The sequence below is a fragment of the Crocuta crocuta genome, unplaced genomic scaffold (genome assembly GCF_008692635.1).
Source record: "Crocuta crocuta isolate KB4526 unplaced genomic scaffold, BGI_CrCroc_1.0 scaffold68, whole genome shotgun sequence".
Classification (NCBI taxonomy): domain Eukaryota; kingdom Metazoa; phylum Chordata; class Mammalia; order Carnivora; family Hyaenidae; genus Crocuta; species Crocuta crocuta.
Window position 1 is genome coordinate 3514793 of NW_027532426.1, and position 20101 is coordinate 3534893.

General features: G+C 55.8%; 1 protein-coding gene and 1 pseudogene across 1 annotated transcript in view; both read right to left on the minus strand.

The window, feature by feature from the left end:
- ARHGAP23 (Rho GTPase activating protein 23) overlaps positions 1-20101 on the minus strand; it is a 49741-nt gene that overhangs the window by 14533 nt on the left and 15107 nt on the right. Inside the window, 13 exon segments of the mRNA XM_077779148.1 lie at positions 54-143; positions 344-417; positions 2866-2944; positions 7822-7977; positions 8349-8470; positions 9111-9241; positions 9506-9567; positions 10881-11043; positions 11045-11091; positions 17167-17310; positions 18510-18567; positions 18761-18872; positions 19092-19247. Of these exon segments, the coding sequence (XP_077635274.1) occupies positions 54-143; positions 344-417; positions 2866-2944; positions 7822-7977; positions 8349-8470; positions 9111-9241; positions 9506-9567; positions 10881-11043; positions 11045-11091; positions 17167-17310; positions 18510-18567; positions 18761-18872; positions 19092-19247 (1394 nt within the window).
- Positions 6821-6937, minus strand: LOC144244133 (small nucleolar RNA SNORA70; annotated as a pseudogene).

A 20101-nucleotide genomic window follows, 5' to 3' on the forward strand; every position in this document is an offset into this window, starting at 1 on the left:
AAAGGACCCTACACACCTCCTTCCCCCACACTCCAGGCCAAGAGTCCCCCCACCTTGTTTTTCTCCGAGTGGTCGGCAATGGTCTTCAGATGGCCCACGAGGAATTTGAGTGTCTCATAGTAGTGCCCTGGGAGATCCCGGATCTGGACGGGAGCAAGAAGGGCCATGGTGCTGTGATGGCCTCCCCACCTCCCCACCACACCCCACAGGGGCTCCCACTGCCCGACCTCCGGGATCTGGAAACCACCCTCCAGCCAGCCCACCTTGGACAGATGGAGAAACCAAGGCCCAGAGTGGAGAAGGGCTTCTCCAAGGTCACAGAGGGGCATCTCTCTTTCCTTACCAGCTTCCGGAGTGTCTTCATCCGCTCCCTCGAGTCTTCAATGCGATTGGCCTCGATGAAGTCGTTGTATTTGTCTAGAACACAGTGAAGGCTCTTTAGAGAGGTGGGAGGCAATCCCTTCTCCCAACTTCAGGGTGCTTCCAAGCCGAGGAGGCCCAGGTTGCTCAAGTTTGGGGAGGGGGGCCGCTCTGCAGCCACCAAACCCACTACAGCTGTACTTGGGGCCGCACCCGGCCGGGGGCAGCGCGGCTACGTTTGGGAAGAAATAAGACCTGAGCCGCACGTGGATACTGGAAAAGAGGTCCTCGCCCCAGGCTCCGGGACAAGGACACCTCAAGGTCAGAAGAGGTTACCTAGAAAGAGGGAGGGGCTCTTTCAGCCTCCAGATGCCCACCCCACATGTGTCAAAATGCCCGCCAACTCCCTTGTGAAGAAATGCATGGGGAACTTGGAACAGGGTAAGTTTATTCTCAAACTCATCTGATGAGTAGACATGTAAGGATAGCTGAGAATATTGTGTAAAGGAAGAATCACGACTCGCCCTATCCGATCCTGAAATGTACTAAAAAGACAGCATGGCCAAGCAGCATGGGCCTCACAGAGGAGGCTGACCGAGGACAAGGACACGGAAAGGCGAGGAACAGGCCATGTGGATCTTAACTATGTGATAAAGGCAGTATTTCAAATCTGTGGGGAAAGATGGAGGTGTCCATAAATGTCCCTGGGACGATTAGCTATCTTGTTGGGGGAACAAAAATCCACTTCCAGCTCACATAATACACAAACACGTGTAACTGCACTGTAGAGCCAAATGTAAGTTACTAAAATATCGAGAAAACCAAGAAACTATTGTTACAATCATAAAGGTCTTCTTAAACATGAGATGCAGAATCCATTAAAGATTAACTGCCTTGACTACACTTGTCTTCAATTTCTTCCCTGAACAGTTAATAGACAAATGGCAGACCAAGAGCGAATCTCTGCAAAAACTAACAAAGGGTTAATGCCCATAACATACAAGAGCTTGTCTCGTACAAATCAATACCAAAAGAGACAAACAACCCAATCGGAAAACGGGCACGCAGTCTGAACAGGAAATGAACGGAAAACAGAAAAGGCCAATAAACTAATGAAAAGATAGTTCATTTCCCTAATAATGAAAGAAATGAAGATGAAAACAGTAATGGAATGACATTGCCCTCATCCAATTAACAGAAGTCTAAGATGTTGATAACATCTACGGTAGATGGGGGCGTCTGGAAACCAATTCTCTCCTAGGCTGTTGGTAAGAGTATCAAGTAGGGCCTTCTTCTCAGAGGGTAACTTGACATTGGCTTTCAAAAACGTTGACCAGGACTCTGACCTAGAAATTCTACTGTCTAGGAACCCACCTTCAGGACACCGACCCAGGCATGTAGGGACACATTCAAGGAAAGTCATTGCAGCATGTTTTGCAAGAGCAGAAATTTGAATACAACCTAAATATCCATCAATAGGGGAGTGATTAGGCAAATTATAGTCTTTTCAGACTATGAACTATCAGGTGGTTTGCTTTAAAAGAATCAGGTAGAGCTCTTTGTACAGACATGAATGAATCTCAGAATGACAAGCCTCCTTTTGTTAAGAACAACCCCGCACACGCCGGCTCCTGGGGGCCGAAGGTGTTCATCTCTTCCTGACTCCACGTTGGTGGCAGCTTAGGTAGCTTGAAACAGGGCATAGTGGGAGAAATTGTACCATGGAGACTGGAAAACACTACAGATCAAGGCTTTTTCCCTTGAGAGCCTGATGTCAAACGTTTGCCGGCATGCCGGTGAACTCGCCCAGCTCTAGACCCTATGTGTGCACGTATGTCTCCATCGTGTGTGTAAGAAGGTCTGGGAAACAAGCAGCTCAGCAAACGGTCAAGAGCTGGGCTCTGGGGCCAGATACCTGGGGCCGAATCCTGGCTCGGACACTGACAATGCATGTGACCTTGGGCAAAAGATTTAACCTGTTTCCTCATCTGTCCAGTGGAGATCATAGTACCTTCATGGAGTTGCTGTAGGGAGCGGTGCTTGGCATGTAGTCAATGCTCAGGAAGTGTTAGGATCACCTCCAGGGATAGGGGCCAGGAGGGTGACAGGGACCTTTGGGTTTTATTTGCATCTATACTAAGTTGGTTATATGCACATGTTTCTCTTATATTAAAACAAAAACCCAGGGTGCCTGGGTGGCTCGGGGAGTTAAGCCTCAACTTTGGCTCAGGTCATGATCTCGCGGTTTGTGAGTTCGAGCCCCGTGTTGGGCTCTGTGCTATCAGTTCGGAGCCTGGAGCCTGCTTCAGATTCTGTGTCTCCCTCTGTCTCTGCCTTTCCCCTGCTCGCATTCTGTCTCTCTCTCTCTCTCTCTCTCAAAAAATAAACATTAAAAAAAAAGTCCCAAAGAGTAAAGCCAACAAACCCAACAAAACAAAGTGGTCAGAGTGCAGCATGGACAGGTGTCCCTCCTCCTCCTGTCCCCCACTTCCGCCCCCTACTCACCATCGGTGAAAAGAGGCTCGGGCAGTTTTCGGAAGAAGGACTTAAGCAGGCTGCTGATCACATTGAGGTCCTGCCAGCGCTGGGGAGAGAGCAAAGACATCAGGTCCCAGGCAGGCCCAGCGGGATGCCAAACCCCCATCCCCCCAGGCACCCACGCCTCCACACTAGCCCAGACCGGCCAGGCCCTCGGGAGGGGGTGGAGAGGTACACCCACACTACGCTCTGCCCAGACCAGGGATCTCTGGGCTAAGAAGACTCATCAGGGTGGTGGCAGAACAGCGCCCAGCTAGGTCCTGGCCCCCTGACCAACGGGCCCCGACCCCTCCCTGCTCCAGCAAGCCCAGTGAGCTTCAGTGTCTGCCTACCCACAGAAGGCACCGGGTACCCTCTTTGGTACAAGCACTATGGGAGGGAACTGAGGAAAACCTCCCTGGTGGTTGGACCTCCTTGGGCCTACTAGCACCCACTCCTGCCTCCCAGGGCCCCCCATCGAGCGGAGAGCCACCCTCAGACCCCCTCTCCTTACCCGTGACCCAGCAGTCACTCATGCCTGGCACCTTTCTGTCTCGGGCCTTTTGCACATGCCAATTCCCTCTCCTAGAAGTCTCCCCCCTGCCCTTCCCAGGCCAGGCTCCTCACCCTGCCCAAATGCCACCTCTGCAGAGGCCCTCCCTGACAGTCACAGTTAACACAGCCACCACTGTCCCTGCCCCGTCATCTGTACAACAGCCCTGACTTTGTTTCTTCTATGGTACTTACCACACTTTGTCACTGTTGTATGCATTCTTTTCTTTCCCTGCCTACCTGCCCAGCAGGGCTGTGCTGTCCTGCCCCCCACTGCGCTCCTATCACCCGGCGAGCTCAGTGGGCCTGGCACATACGTGGTCAAAGTCAGTAGTTCTCAACAGGGGTAGAATCACACCCCCAGGGACAGAGCCACTTTGGTTTCCACAACCAACAGTCCAGGGATGCTGTGAAACTTTCTGTGATATGCAGAACACTGTCCCACAACAAAGAATTATTCTGCCCAAAGGATCAAGGTTGAGAAATCCTGATTTTTTTAATGTTTATTTTTGAGAGAGAGAGAGAGAAAGCAGGGGAGGGGAGAAAGAGAGGGAGACACAGAATCTGAAGCAGGCTCCAGGCTCCAAGCTGTCAGCACAGAGCCCGACACAGGGCTCGAACACACAAACCGTGAGATCGTGACCTGAGCCAAAGATGGAGGCTTAACTGACTGAGCCACCCAAGTGCCCCAAGAAACCCTGTTTTATTTTATTTTATTTTAATTATATTTATTATTATTATTTTAAGAAACTCTGTTTTAAATAAATGGGCTGCTAAATGCAAGAATCAATAAAGCATGGCCGGGTCACTGTCCCTTCTGTCCACCAGGGGGCAGCACCACTCCGCGTGAAATCCAGGGTAACAGCCTTGACAGGAATGGCTCAGAGTTAACTCGGGTCCAGAAAACAAGCTAACACCTTCCACAGAGACACACAGCTCCACAACATACACACTGAATACAACGGGCCCACACCATCCCACAAACAGCGCCCTGCCCGTCAGCTTCCACAGGAGTTACGGTCACCCTGTCCACAGCACTTAACTTCCAGCAGGTCCCCAAGACAAAGGACGGGACTGGTGTCAGAGACAAAGCCACACGCGCAGCACACTCAGCGCACTCACGCTCTGGGCCCTCACTTGGGCTCGCTGCCCCCCAACCCTGGCCCTGCTTCTCCCTGGGAAAGGCCCAGCGGATGTGCCTCGGGGACATTCCACCCCTAGCCAGTGCAGGGCCCGCCCCCTGCCCATCACCTCCAGCTGTTCTCATCTCCCAGCTGCCACACCCGACGCTTCTGGACCCCTCCCACGTGCACACACCTGCCCCTCATCCCAGCCCCAGCTGAGACCCCCCTCTCCTCTGTCCCACGCGGAGCCTGGCCTTCACTCTTGCCGCCCACCCTCTGCCCACATACATGGCAGTTCCCTCCATCGTCCCACTCTGTGCCCCAGCACCTCCTGCCCATCCTCCAGTCCCCCCTCGGGGACTGCCTGTTTGTGCCATCACCCCAAATCCAGGGGGGGCCCATACCTGACACAATCCTCCCTCTCGGGCCCCACACCCCGGTTTCTGCCAGAGAGATACCACCAGCCCCCAGCTCAAATGTTGGCTCCTCCCTGCACCCCCATCCTTCCTCTCACGTGGTCAACTCCTAGAGCCGAGCCCACCTTCCTTATTCCCCTGGGACCACCGTGTCCTCCTGACCCCTCACACTTCCCCCATGTCAGCAATTTCTCCCTTGGATGTCTCGCTCTGGGTCTCCCTCATTCATATCCATCAAGCATAAGCTAAAGCAGATGCCACTCTCATTTATGCCTCCCCAGCTGAAGAACCATCGAAGGCTCCCTATTGTCTTTATTGTCAAGATCAAAGTCTTCAGGGGAGCCATCAAAAGACCTCCACCTCCTGCCCTGGGCCTCCCCCCCCCCCCCCCCCCNGGGCCCCCCCCCCCCCCACCCCGCCCCGCCCCAGCCCAGGAAGGAGGAATTTGGAAAATGCCGTCACTCCCAGCCCAGACTGCCTTCTCATCCGCCTGCCCCCTCCCGTTCACGCTTCAAGGATTCAAACACTCAAGTCTACCACCTGCTCCAGCCCTTGGCATCTTTCTTCCTTGTCACACAATCTGGCCCTCAGTGAGAGAGCAGCCTTTTCTCCTGGCTACTGTCCCACTCGGTAAGTGTCTCCCCGTTTCCTCCCCAAGGGCAGGAAGACCGTCAGGTATCACATAAAGCTTCTTCACTAAATATGTGACTCATGGGACTTCCTTGCCCAGATTCATGGTTTTCCAAAACATCTTTTTCAGCAGAGCCCCTTTTGCCAAACAGAATCATACATGAAAACCCAATATGAAAACAAAAATGACATTAAAAAAAAAAAAAACAGAACAAAGCAGATTTCTCTAGTTCAAGCAATGGCTGGGGTCCCTGGCCTGCTCCTGGCATCCCACAGCTCCCTGGGGGAACACAGTTTGAGAAACACTGGCCCTGCAGCAAATCCTTTTGTTCTTTTATTTTCACATTAAAATATTTCTTTGGCGGGGGGCATCTGGGTGGCTCAGTCCGTTAAGCTTCAGACTTTGGCTCAGGTCATGATCTCGTGGTTCGTGAGTTTGAGCCCTGCATTGGGCTCTGTGCTGACAGCTCAGAGCCTGGAGCCTGTGTTTCCCTCTCTCTTTGCCTCTCCCCTACTTGCATTCTGTCTGTCTCTCAATTTCAAAAACAAGGAAAACATTTAAAAATTTTTTTAAATTTTTAATAAAAAAATTTTAATATATATTTCTCTGGGGGCACCGGGGCGGCTCCATCAGTTAAACGTCTGGCTCAGGCTATGATCTCATGGCTTGTGGATTCGAGCCCTGCATCGGGCTCCATGCTGACAGTGCAGAGCCTGCTTGGGATTCTCTCTCTCTCAATCTCTCTCTCACACTCTCTCTCTCTCAAAATAAACTTTAAAAAAAATAGATTTCTTTGGCTTTTTTCCAGCTTTACTGAACTAATAACTGAGATTTTTTTTTTTTTATAGGAAGTAGGATTTATTGGTGGGCATGAATAGGGAGGGGCAGTAACGGGGTTCTCATGAATGCAGAGTCCGTCATTGGTCCAAGGGGCCACAGCTGGGGATGTATTTGACCTACGGCCATCTGGGATGAGCCGCTTTTCAGCCACCATGTCTTCAAATTCATACACATTAAGCTTAGTAAAGCCCCACTTCTTGGGAATGTGGATCTTCCGGCAGCCAGGGAACTTGAACTTGGCCCTACACAGGGCCTCAATCACTTACTCCTTGTTCTGCAACTTGGTACGGATGGACATGATGACTTGGCCAATGCGGCATACCTGTCTGAAGCCTAGATTGGAGACAGCATGAGGCCAAATCTCAGTGTCCACTGGAAAGGGCTGTCTCCAAGGTCCCTTGGGGCAACCCATACAATCAACAGGCTGCATACGCTACCAAGGAGTTGCAGCCATGGCACACATGGGGAAAGAGCACAGTCGGCTTAACCGGCTGCTGAACGTGCTGCAAACTTGTAAGTGTGGCTGTAGGCTTCCGTCCCCAGCCCACTTGGTCTCATCTGACCAACCCCTCCTCTTCTCATGCTGCAACCACCCGAAGTGCTGGGGCTCCAGAAAATACCACAGGCTCCCCTTCTGAGCCAGGGGTCTGCAAAGCACAGCCCGTGGGTCAAGTCCAGCCAGTGGCCTGGCTTTGTATGGCCCTTGAGCTGAGAACGGTTTTTACAAGTTTAAAAGACTGAAGACAGGGCACGCCTGGGTGGCTCAGTCAGTTGAGGTCATAGCTCAGGTCATGATCTCACAGTTCGTGGGTTCGAGCCCCACGTCAGGCTCTGTGCTGACAGCTAGCTCAGAGCCTGGAGCCTGCTTCGGATTCCGTGTCTCCCTCTCTCTCTGCGCCTCCCCTGCTCATGCTCTGTCTCTCTCTCAAAAATAAATAAAGATTAAAAAGAATTTTTTAAGGACTGAAGAAAAAAGAGGAAGAGCAGGAGACTGTGTGGTAACCAACACCTAAAACATCAGCTACCTGGCCCTTTACAGAGAAGGTGAGTTGACTGCTGGCAAACCTTGAGGGCCCACTCCTTCGCCCAGGCCAGCCCCTCAGCCTGGAATGCCCTCACCCGGCTTTCAGTGGCGTTTAGTGAACTCTACTCATCCTCAAGGCCCCATTTCATTGCCTGTGAGCCTCTGCCTTGAGGCTCCCCAGCCGTGAGTGCACCTAGCAGGCTTCAGCTGGGACTGGTCTGCAAGGGCAGGTCCCGTCCGACCCGTCTTGGTGCCCCAGCCCCGCTGCCAGGCCCACTGCGGGGCACGAGGAACACAAGAGACGCACGCACGGCCTCGGGCCCTCCCCCCTTCCACAGACTCCCCGGCTGCGCCCACCTCATCCTGTAGGTTGATGTCCCCGGGCCCACGGTTGAGCTGCTCCTGCAGGCTGCACACAACTGCATTGTTGCCCGGTACTCGGTAAATGCCCGTGGACTCCAGCCCCCGTGCTTCCACGATGCGGCAGCATGCGGCCACGATCAAGGGGACCCGCTGGGGACAGGGCAGACGTGTTAGGAAGGTAAAGGGCAGGATTCCCCGCCGGTGAGCCAGGAGAGGCGGGAAGGCCACGACGGGCGCAGTGCAAGGCCAGAGCTGCTGCCCGGGGCCCCGTGCGGGGGAGCAGAAGGCCCTCTCTGGCTCCGGGCACCAGAGCCTCGCCGCGGTCTGCACTGGAGCACCAGGTGGAGGTCGGAGACTGTGGGCTCCGCCTCCCTGGGCTCTGCACCCCCCCAACCCCCCCCCCAACCGCAGCGTCTGTAAGACGAGGCGGAGAGTCGGTTCCAAAGTCCCTCACAGCTCTGACCCTCTGTGCCTTGGTCTCCCCTCTTCTGTGCCTGCTCTGGAGTACGGCGGGGACTCACCTGGTTCTCCGTGGCTGGCTGGCACTCCTCCAGCCGGACCCCAAACGCCCTAGGAGCTGCTTTCTTGTTCTTCTTGATGATGTTGATGCCCCACGGGGTTTTGGGAGTGGCAGCGCTGTCATCTGGGGAAGACAGACAAAGCCAGGGTGAGCGGGCGGCCCGGGAAGGGGCAGCAGCCACACTGGGTCACACACACTCACCCATGTTTGGACATGCGGGGGCTCCATCAGAGAAGCAACTGGAATGCTGAGGGCTGGTGGGAAATTATATCCTGAGAGAAGGCCTCAGAGATGAGGGTGTCTGTTCCTGAGGAATCAGCCCCCAGAGGAAAGTAAGGACTTCTATGTGGCCTCAAGGGCTAAAACAACAAGGTGGGAGCCACAGATGCTGACACAACCAAAGAAAGAACTTTCTAATAGTCCAGAGTGTGTAAAGTTGGAAAAGGCTGACTCCAGAGAGGATGAGCCTCCTGCTCCTGAAAGGCCACAGGCAGGGACTTGGAGGACACCCAGCTGGGATGTCATGGAGGGAAATCAGGTTCCAGGCCCTTCCAGCCCGGAGACTGTGGGAGCCCCTGGACCCTCACAGGCACACAAGAGGCAGACACACCAGGATAACCCTGGCACACGCCCAGCCCAACACACGTGCACACACCCACATCCACACACACGCCCTTGGCTCCCATGTAGGCCCACAGGACTGACCCCCACCCTCACCCATGTGCACACACACATATTGCCCCCTTAGCAGCCACCTTCCTACCCTTGTTCCCCGCCGACTGGTCCTGAGTCCTGAGGCCACGTGCAGTACTCTGTTTGAGGAACTCAGACTTGAGGCCCCCCAGGCCACGAGAGACTTTTGGGGAAGAGTCAGCTTTGGGCCCAGAGCTATGGCTGTGCAGAAAAGGGAGGAGAGGAGAAGTCTTCATCTGGGGCAACCAAACATGCCACCTGCCCCGGCCGCCTACCGCTCTGGGCCTCCCCTCCATCCCTGACGCAATCCTTCCTTGCCCTTCTGGGGACTGAAGGCCCTGCCTGCCCCCCAGGAGAGGGTGACTCGGAGGCCGCCCTCAGGCCCGGAGGTGGGCCAGGAGGATGGCCTCTGTCTGGAGTGCCCCCGCCTCATGATCAGGACTATCAATGAGAGCTGGACCTCACCTTACTTTGCGATAATCATTAAGCTTCTTGCTGATCAGAGCTTGGTTGGCACAGCCGGGGTCCTGGAGGAAGGGAAAGAGAAAGCAGACCCCCTCAGTGCCCACAGCCAGCCAACTCAGGTCTTATCCCTGGCCCCTGCCTCAGCTTCGCCTCCCCCCTCCTCCATCTGTCAGCTGGAGGGCTCACACCCTGGCATGAGAAAGACCAGGGCTGGACTCCCGAGCACCCCCTCACCAGCTGCGTGACCTAGGGTAATCCACTGGCCTCTCTGAGCCTCAGTCTCCTCCACAGGAACAAAGGAGACAATGTGACACCCTCAGGGCTGGGCTGCAGAATTATGCATGTAGCACTCATTACATTCCCGCCAGGCACAGAGTGGATGCCCCTGGGACTGGCAGCTATTGCAATAATGAAGGTCACTTGGGACCCCCCTGACTATGCCCTGCTGGGGACAGCCCAGCCAGGTCCCCCAGAACAGGGGCCACACATTCCAGGTACTTTCCTCCCTACAGTAAGGAAAGGCAATGTCCTGAGGAGAGCAGAGCCTGGTTCAGCCAAAGGATGCGTCTCTTCTCTGTGGCCCAGAGCCTATGTACTGGCGCCCCTCTCCCCAATGGCCAGAGCACGTGCACACTTGGCCCAGAGCCCAGGCCCACCATCCTCATGGCAGAGACCAGCCCCTGAGCTCAGGACCCCCACATAACTGTGTGCAAGTGAGCAAAGGCGGCCCGTGCAGGCACCTGGGGGAGGGGGGCACAGGAAGGGGAAAACCCCAGCCCAGGCTCTGTGTGTGCAGCTGCAACCGCCCACGAGGGGGCGCCATTGAGAAATTACCCTTGAAATCCCTGCCAAAGCCTTTGGCTCAACCAGGGCAGCAGGCTGCCAAAGGCCAATCCCCTTGGCCTCCTCCCAAGGTCAATGTGTTGGTGCCCTGCTGACAGGCCAGCCCTGTCAGAAGGGCCGGCCACAGTTCTGGAACAGGGGCACCCCATTCTTGTGAAACATTCCCTAAGAAACCCAGGCTTTCTGAAGCCCAACCTAAGGTTGGCCCGGACCTGACCTCTCTGTGCCACAGCCGGCTTGAGGCAATAATGATAATAATAATAATAATAATAATAATTAGTGCCATTCCTACAGTTATTAGTGTTACTGCCAGCCAGGGAATCCTGAGGATGCCAGGTGTCTGCATTTTCTCTTCACACCAAGGCCCGGGTAGGCAGGGCTGCAAGGTGTACTCCTGTTAGCCCATTTTAGGGACGAGGAAACTGAGGCTCAGAGCAGTGAAGGGAGGTCCATGGCTGGTGAGGGGTGGCCCTGGGGCCTCTCTGCCACCCCTCCCCTCCTCCCGGGCCCGGGTGGGCGGCCAGGCCCTCACCTCGCCCTCGGCCCTGCTGTTCTCTCGGATCGCTCTGATCCAGCCCAGCATGTCATCCCGGTCCTCAGCCTGAAAGAGATATTCACAGAAGTCAGCGGTGGTCAGCCGGAACACGTGCCTCCTCTTGGTCTCGCTGTAGGAGATGTCCACCAGGCAGGAGCCNCAGCGCGGCGTACACCCGCTTCCACTGGCGCAGGCCGCCGCCCGCTTTCTGCAGGGAGACACGGTGGAGGGGAGAGACACGGGAGGGGACGGGTGTGAGAGGCGGGGCCTGCCCTCCCCGCCCCCAACAACGCCCGAGGGGGCCCTGGGAGCTGCAGGCAGCCACAGCGGTGGGGACCCCAGGAGCCCCGTGGCCCACCCTCCGGCCCAGCCCCTCACCTGCCTGGACACCCCTACCCACCGTTCTCAGTCCCCTCAACCTGCCTTTAAGTACTAGCATCTTTAAACACTAGCATCGGGGCGCTTGGGTGGCTGGACGGTTAAGCGTCGGATTTTGGCTCAGGTCAAGATCTCACAGTTGGGGAGTTCGCCCTTGTTGGATCCTCTGTCTCTCTCTTTCTCTGCCTTCCCCTGCTCGAGCTCTCTCTCTCTAAAATCAATCAAGCAATCAATCCTAGCATCAACAGCATGTGGCATGAGCAATGCCCACAGCAGCAGCGACGCCCCGCCCAGCACGCCCCACCTTACATAAAATCCTTGTAAAGCCATTCCTAGGCCACATACGGCCCCCTGAACGGCAAATTGATCAAGAATTCCCCACCGCGACTGCTCTCGCCGCCTGTTTGCCTCTCGTTCAAGACCCTGCCAGGTGTCCTGGTCTCAGAAGCTGCCCACAAGGTCACCCTGGACCCGTGCGCTGCTGCCAAAGCAGCTTCTCGGTCCTTCCCTGCCTTTTCCTTGACCTCTGATGTGAGTTACCCGGGCGGCGCTAGCGCTCCCTCCTTCTCCAAGCCCTCTGGTGGCATCTGGGACCCCATGGTCCCTGGTTTCCCTCCTAATTCCACTGGCTCCTTCTCAGTCTCCTCCACTGGTTTCCTTTCCCCCCATCCCTGCCCTGCAACATGCTCTCACCTGCGGTTCTCAACAGGGGACATGTACCTGCAGATGTTTTCAGTTGTCACACCTGGAGAAGTGCTATGGCATCTAGTGGGTAGAGGCCAAGGGTGCTGCTAGACTTCCCCCAAGGTCAAAGACAGCCCCCCACAACAAAGAATCATCTGGATCACTAGAGCTGAGGCTAAGCCCCCGCCCCCAAGGAGGGGGAGCTCCAGAACTTTGTCCTGGGCTCCCTTTTCCCTGCATGTGTCTTCCATGATGTCACCCACACCTGTGGCTTTAAATCCCATCTGTCTACCGATGGTGATTCCCAAATGTATCCCTGGTCTGGCATCTCTCCCCACCCCCCAGCCCCAGTCCCACACCTCCCACCGCCTACTCAGTGTCCCCGTTTGCATGTGTCTTAGGCACTCCATGGGATACTTGATTTCTGTCACCCGACTTGTTCTCCACAGCCCTCCCCTACTTCTCCAGCTCAATAAATCCACCCAGTTGTCCAGAAACCTAGGACTTGCCCTCGACCCCCCATCTTCCCCACCCTTAATATCCAACCCTTCAGGAAGTCACACCTGTTCTTCCAAAATACATCTCCACCTCTTCCCAGTATCTACCACCTTGTCCACACCACCAACCCCTCTGACCTAGACAACTACACAAACCTTCCCAGTCCCCACCTTCTCTTCTGCAGTCCACTGTCCACCCCGCAGCTGCCACCATTTTTTAAAAAGTAATCTCTGCCAACGTGGGGCTCGAACTCACGACCCTGAGATCGAGTGTCACACACTACCAACTGAGCCAGACAGTCGCCCCTGCAACCACCATTTTATTTTTAAAATTTTTTTAAAATGTTTTTATTTATTTCTAAGAGAGAGAGAGAAACAGCGTGAGCAGGAGAGTCAGAGAGAGAGGGAGACACAGACTCCAAAGCAGCTTCAGACTCTGAGCTAGCTGTCAACACAGAGCCCGACACGGGGCTCGAACCCACAAACCGTGAGATCATGACCTGAGCCAAAGTCGGACACTTAACCGACTGAGCCACCCAGGTGCCCCTCAGCCACCATTTTAAAATGTAAATGAGATCATGTCTCTCCCCTGCTTAGCACCCACTGGTAGGTTCCCACCGCCACTGGAATCAAACCTAAGAACTTCTGTGATGTATCTCTCCCCCTCGAACTCAACTTCTCCACCAACTTCTTTCTCGCTGTGTCAAGACACAGGGGCCCTTCTCTAGTGAACAAGCCAACCCTTTCCTTTCTTGGGGCCTTTGTTCTTTCTTACTATTCCTTCTCACTTTCTCTTGCTTCTCCCTGTGGCTTCCTTCTCGCCCTTTAGATCTGAGCTCAGACGTCACAAACATCACTTCTTCAGCGAGGACTTCCCAGACTATTTTTTCTTTCTTTTTTAAATATTTATTTATTTTTATTGATAGAGAGTGCACGCGCACGCACATGAGTAGGGGAAGGGCAGAGAGAGATTCCCAAGCAAGCTCCACGCCACCAGCACAGAGCCTGACATGGGGCTCGAACTCACGAACCGTGAGATCATGGCCCGAGCTGAAATCAGGAGTCAGACGCTCAATCGACTGAGCCACCCAGGTGCCCCCACTGACCATTTTTTAATAAAGGCAGCTCCCTGCTACCTCCAGAATTAAAGGCAATTCACATCACCCTGTTCATTTTCCCTGAGTGCTCACTATAACCTCTGCTTATGCTGAGGTTGTGGATTTCTCCAGTAAATGGCAAGCTCCTAGGGGCCGGAAGCTGGTCTGTCCTCACACATTCTTTTTATTTTTTTTATTTTTATTTTTTATTTACTTCTAGGAGAGAGAGAGAGACAGCGTGAGCAGGGGAGGGTCAGAGAGAGAGGGAGACACAGACTCTGAAATAGGCCCCAGGCTCTGAGCTGGCAGTCAGCACAGAGCCCGACGCGGGGCTCGAACCCACGAACCGCGAGATCGTGACCTAAGTGAAAGTCAGACGCTTAACCAACTAAGCCACCCAGGCGCCCCTGTCCTCTCACATTCTTATCTGAGAGCCTAGAGCCTCCAGGCAGAGGGTAAGTGCTTATCAATACTTATTGAATAATGAAGTAATGAATTAATTATCCTCGGAGCACCCTGAGGGCAGAGGCTCTTCCCCATCAGAGCCAGGGCTCCCTTCCTTGCACTGGGGGCCTACTATTACCTACTATCATCCTACATGGGCCTCTGCCCTCAGAACAAACCAGATGAGGAAACCCCGTGGCTGGCAGGTAACACAGCCACATCTGACCGTGAACCCTGCTCACCACCAGAGACCTGCTGGACCCAGACAGGATCGTCCGAGCAGGAAACGACATGGCCCTCCAGAATTTTTTTTAATGTTTATATTTTTATTTTGAGAGAGAGAGAGAAAGTAGGGGAGGGGCAGAGAGAAAGGGAGAGCGAATCCCAAGCAGGTTCCATGCTCAGCACAAAGACCAGCCCAGGGCTGGATCTCATGACCATGAGATCATGACCTGAGCCAAAATCAAGAGTCAGATGCTTAACCGACTGGGCCACCCAGGCGCCGCAGGGAATTTTTTATGTCATGGTGAGGTGGTGACAAGGTGGCCCTTTGAGACCAAACCAAACTAGGTGACCTTGGATAAACCAAGCCCCCTCCCTTGGCATCAGTGTTCCCTATTGGTAAATGAAAGGTGAACTAGCCAGTTGCCAAGGTAACATCCTGCTCAGATGGTAGGTTTGTGACGGTGGGGACCTGCCACACCTCCCTCCCTCTGCCTGACAGTGAATGGTCTCTGAAAGAGGCCGGCGGCTGGGTGGGGGTTACCCGGGAGAGGCTAGACCTGCCAGAGTGGACAACTTCTGGCTGACCACCAGTTCCCTGGACAGACTGAGGGCCTGAAGCTGACCTGATAACCCTTCTCCTAACTCCCAGGCCACAGCACTAAGGGGACAAGTGAAATCGGGTCCTGGCCAAGCCGGGAGGGGAAGCCCCTGTCCTCCAGAACTGGTCAGTGAGCAGGAAGGGCCCAGCTCCCGTCCCTGCCTGGGAGACACTGGTGAGGCCGCCAGGGGCCACCCAGAGCTGGGAGACGGGCCACCTCACAGGCAGGAGTCAGCAGTTCTCCCCTGGCCCTCAGAGGAGCTCACACTTGGGGCTGGAAGGGCTCATCTCCCCTTCCTCAGCTCACACAGCCGGCCCCTCCTGCCCCTCCTAGGCACCCCTTCCTGCCATCTTGCTGGCTTTCCTCGTTGGCCTGCTTTCCCCACTTCCTCTCAAAGTGCAGCCGGTCTCTTGCCTCCTCCCTCTGTGCTCCCGCCCCTGTGGCTACAGGTGCACACCCTGATATACCGCCTCCCGAGGGCCACAGCCCCCGGAGCCTCTGTCCTCAGGACACCCCCACCAAGGCATGTCCCAGGGCCCTTGGGCTCCACAAGTTCCCAGAGAAACCCTTGGCTTCGACTCGCCAAACCTGCCCCTCCAGTGCCCTGTGGCTCAGGGGAAGGCCCCATCACCCCCACAGCCATCGTCTGCCTCCTCCACCCTCCCGCACCTCCCAGCCAACAGCAAGCCCAGCGCATCCATCCCTCAGTGTCTCTAAATTGTCCCTTCCCCTCGGCCCCATGCCACGAGCTTGGTCAGGGCCCCTGCTCTCGCTCACCTGGACAGCAGCAATGGCAGTGTCATCTCCTATCACAGATGTGACCCTCGCCTCCCGGGCTTACACACCTCCCACCCCCATCTAAACCCCTGCAAAGGCTTGTCCTGGGTGATGGGGTCCAGGGAGCAGGCACCCGACTCCCCACCTCGCCTTCCACCTGTCGCCCTGACTCTCAGCCACCCAGCGCGCCCTCCGTTCCTTTCTCCCGGCCCATCAAGGAGGGCATCCCTCCCCATCCCTCGTGGATTCTCACACACCCTTTGCGTCACAGCCTCCTCCACACCTTCCCTCACCCCGAGGTTGGGGTCACCTACTGTGTCCATCCTGCTCAGCTCCCCCATCGAAACAGTCACGAGCTGGCAACTAATATGCACTGTGTGCTTCTTCTGTTTGTCCTGAGCCCCAGCAGGGCACCACTAGATACCCCATACCTCGACTGAGAATCAGGAGCACGACAGGTACTTGGTCATTATAATGGACTGGACGAGGGCAAGGATGGATGCCCGCCCCCGCCTGGCCTATCCATCTCACTTCACTTCCCACCAGCCCACGGTATGGAATGACACTGTCCCCATGTTACAGATCAGAAGAGTGAGGCACAGAGCTTAAGGAGCTTGCCCAAAGCCATATGCTGGAGAAGTGGCTGGGCAGGAAGTCTGTATGACTTCAAAGCTTCTGTTCTCTCCAGGTCCAAGACCCGTAGAAGGCCCGGTGGAAAATTCAAATAATGGCAGAAGACTAGCAGCTCGCTGTGCCAGGCACTGGGTGCACTTCTGCTGAGATCATCTCGTCTAATCCTCAGCAACAGGTGTATGTGCTAAGGGTTGTTATGAGCTCTAGTCACAGACGAGGAAACTGAGTCATAGGCAGGTGAGTCACCCAAGCTCCCCTGGCAATTCATGACGCAGCCAAGGGCCAAGCCCAGGTTGATGCTAACTGCTCCGCTCAGCTTCACCCGGGCTGCGTCTCCTCCGTGGAGCCAGGGCCTTGGCCTCCTCACTCTGGGATCCTGGTTGTCCCCCTCCTGCCACCCGCAGGCCCAGCCGTCACTGTGGTCACCCTTAATTGGGCCTCCTGCCTCCAGCCGGCTCCAGCTGGGCCCCCCCTCTAAGTCATTCCCCAGGAAGCCAAAAGAAAGAGGCCCTAGGGGCTTTCAGTTGCTCTTAGGATAAAGACTAAAAGCCTTGCTGGGCCCGAAAGACCCCGAAAAGGCTAACTTCTGCCTGCTTTGGGGGTCTCAGCTCCCCCTTAAAGAATTACATCTTCTGTGAGTCCCAGCGCTGCTTTTTGGGGTGATCAGCCGGCAAAGGATCACTGTGGGGTGGCTCTGTTGGAATTTCATGCCCAGTTTGCCCAGATCCATCCCACAGCAGAGACCCCCTCTCTTGTTAACCCTTTTTTTTCCCATGAGTTCTTTATGTCCCCCCAGGAAGTTCTTCCTAACATTGAACCTCTACCCCTCATGCTCCAGCCTCGGCTGGTCCTCTCTGGCTCCAGAGGCTGGGGGGCGGGTGTAGAAGCTGGAGAGTTCTGCCGGAGACAGCTGCCGTCCACCTCCACCTCATGCTGCCAACCGTCTTACCTTCCCCTTCTTGGTGAGGACCTGCTTATAATACAACCAGCCTTCTCTCCTGATATCGCTGAAGGTTGCGTCCGAGAGGTCAGAGGTCGAGTGTCGCTTAGAAGGAGCGTCGGCATCATCGGAAGTACCCCAGCTATCCAAGGACTGCAGGGACACGACAGAGGGCCACTTAGGGTGGCTCCCACAGTGCCAGCATGCCAGGAGGCCCATCGGCCTCGCACAGCCACACAGGCCTGGTGGACACCTGTGCTGTGTGGCCTCATGGGCCCTGCTTAGCCTCTCTGAGCCGCCGTGCTGAGGTCATGGAACATATGTGTCAAGGAAGCCAGAAAGGAAGAAAGGCTGTGACCTGCAGACCACATGGCTCACCACGCCAGAAAAGCCAATCCGGCGCCTCCTTCAATTTTATAGACTTGAAGAAACTAAGGAAACAAAGGAAGTGATTGTGACAACACAGAGTTAAATAAACAGAGGAAGTGGAAACATCAACAAAGGCTGAGTTGGTGGAGCATGTAGTCATGTCCACAAAGAGTTAAACAAAGGAAGTGATAGTGTCAACACGACTCCGGCAACACAAGTGACAGGTCAAGGGAGAGTTAAGTAAGCAGAGGAAGTGATAAGGAATAAGTCAGGTGACAATATCCTCAAGGTGTTAAATGAATCAAAGATACCGAGGGTCTGAAGTCAGACGGCTTTTTGATCTACCGACGATCACAGAGTTAAGGCCATCTCGGAACTGACCCTGTGTCTCCCCGGGGTCCAAGCCCAGAAACTCCAGCCTGTCAGCCACACTCAGCCCTGTGTCACCCTCCTTTCCGATGTCCAGTGTCCCTCGAAGACACCACACAAATACTGCCCGATGCCACCCTGTGCAGGCAGTTTGGGCCACCCACAGGAAGCAGGCAAGCCAAATGAAATCCCTACCCTCACAGGGCTTACGTTCTACCTGGGAGGCAGGCAAGAGAGGAGACGGATAGGTAAACGGTATCACGTGAGAAGTGCTAAGGAGAAAATAGGCATGAGGTGTCAGGGGTGGAAAAGGTGGAGAAAACAGAAGAAAGCAAAAAGGTGAGTCCAGGGGCTATGGAGGGGAGTGTGTGGAAAGGGCATTATAGATGGAGGCCTTGGGTGGGAGGGTGCAGGTGTCCTTAAGTTAGGACAGAGCCCACGTGGCTGACACAAGGGGATCGTGTGCAGGGCGGGGAGGGGGACACAGAAGCCAGAGTAGACCACTTCCTGGAAGCCAGAGGCCGGGAAGCCCACCCGAGCCGGGGCTCCACAGCTAAGGCATCATCCCTCCCCGGCTGCCCCAACGCTCCCGCCCGCACACGCTCGCCACTCACCCCATCAGTAAAGAAGCTTCGCAGCATCCGCAGGCTGGGTACTCGGTTTGGCAGGCGCCTGGCGAGCGAGAACGGAGTGTGAGGGACGTGGAAAGCGCGCCTAGGACTTCTCAAATCCCAAGCTGAGAAGCCTTCCAAGGGCGGGAGCTCATTCCCCGGGGGAAAGGGAGCGGGCGCATGGAGGATATGGGACCCGAGAGCCCCGTCCCAGCCCAGTCGGGGTGGCTGTGACAGCCGCAAGCTGTCCTCACCTCAGAGCCCTGCCCTCTTCCCGGAAGGTATTGAGCCCGTCGTCGCAGGACTTGGAGCGCTCCGTGGTGATGGCCAGCAGGTAGGAGGAGCGGCGGCCGGCCTTGATGCTGCCTGCGAAGCCACGCACAGGGTCAGCACGAGGGCAAGGGTGCGGGCTTCCCTGGGGCCCTCCCGTCGGGGCAGGGCCAGGAGGTGACTCTACCCACGGGGCCCCTGGAGTAGCAGAAGCCGGCAGGAAGAGGCCAGACCTCAGGGAGCATGCCCAGCAGAGACCCATGGGGACCAGGCAGCAAGGGAGAGGGCGGGGCAAGGGCTTCAGGGAGCACTCACTGCAGTCCTGGGAGTAATGGCGGCCAAGGGCAAAGGTGAAAGTTGGGGAGGATGGGCTGGTGCCCAGGACGGGGGCTGAGTTCATGGCGCTGGAGACCACGGCGGAGGCAGGGACATGCTTGGCTTGGAGGTCAATGCTGGGGCTGGTGGGCTCATCTGCAGGCAGAGGGGAGGGGTGGATAAAGGTGGCAGAAAGCTAACCCTGCCTGCCCCGCCTCCCCCAGCCTCGCCTCCTGGCCCAGACCACATCCCCCAGGCTCAGGTCCTCCAAGGCCCTGCGGGCAATATGCCCATGGCCCAGAGTCCCCCATCCCCAGACTGCGGGCATGGAGGCTCCGTGCCTGCCTCCTCCTCCACACCCAGGCCTGAGGTCGAGCCACCCTCCCTAGACTGGGCTCCTGAGAGCATCGGACTGTCTCCCCCACCAGACTGGGAGTCTCTTGAGGGTAAAGACTTGTCTCCTCCATCAGTTCAGGGCTCCTTGAAGGCAGATGCCACGCTTCCCACTCAGACTGGAACTCACTGATGCTGTGTCCGCCCACTCGGACCGAAGGCTGACCAGGGAGAGGAGACCCAGCCCTGGCCTGGGCTCTTGTCCCTCACTCCCGAGGCTACGTACTGTCTCTCCACTCTTGGCTCCCAGTCTCATGATCTTGCATCTGGCCTTTCTCTCAAGTCCCGAGATCCAGCCCAGCCTAGCCTGCACCCTCATGGACAGTCAGCAAACCTTAAACCTTCTCCCGCCCCCTCTCATTCCCAATATAGAGGGGGGGCAAAATCCTCCAAGTAGGGCAGAAACTTGGGACCCACCCAGGGCCTCTTCTCTCCTGCCTCTCCCTCTTATCCAACATCTGTTCCACAGGCAGCAAACCCTCAGTGTCCCCTCTGCTCTCAGGATAAATTCCCAAATTCCCCAGAGACTGACACGGCCCCTCTCGACCCTTTCTCAGAGAGGGCACCCTCCTCTCTCACTTCAGGGTCTTGGCATATTCTGTTCTCTCCCTGAACAC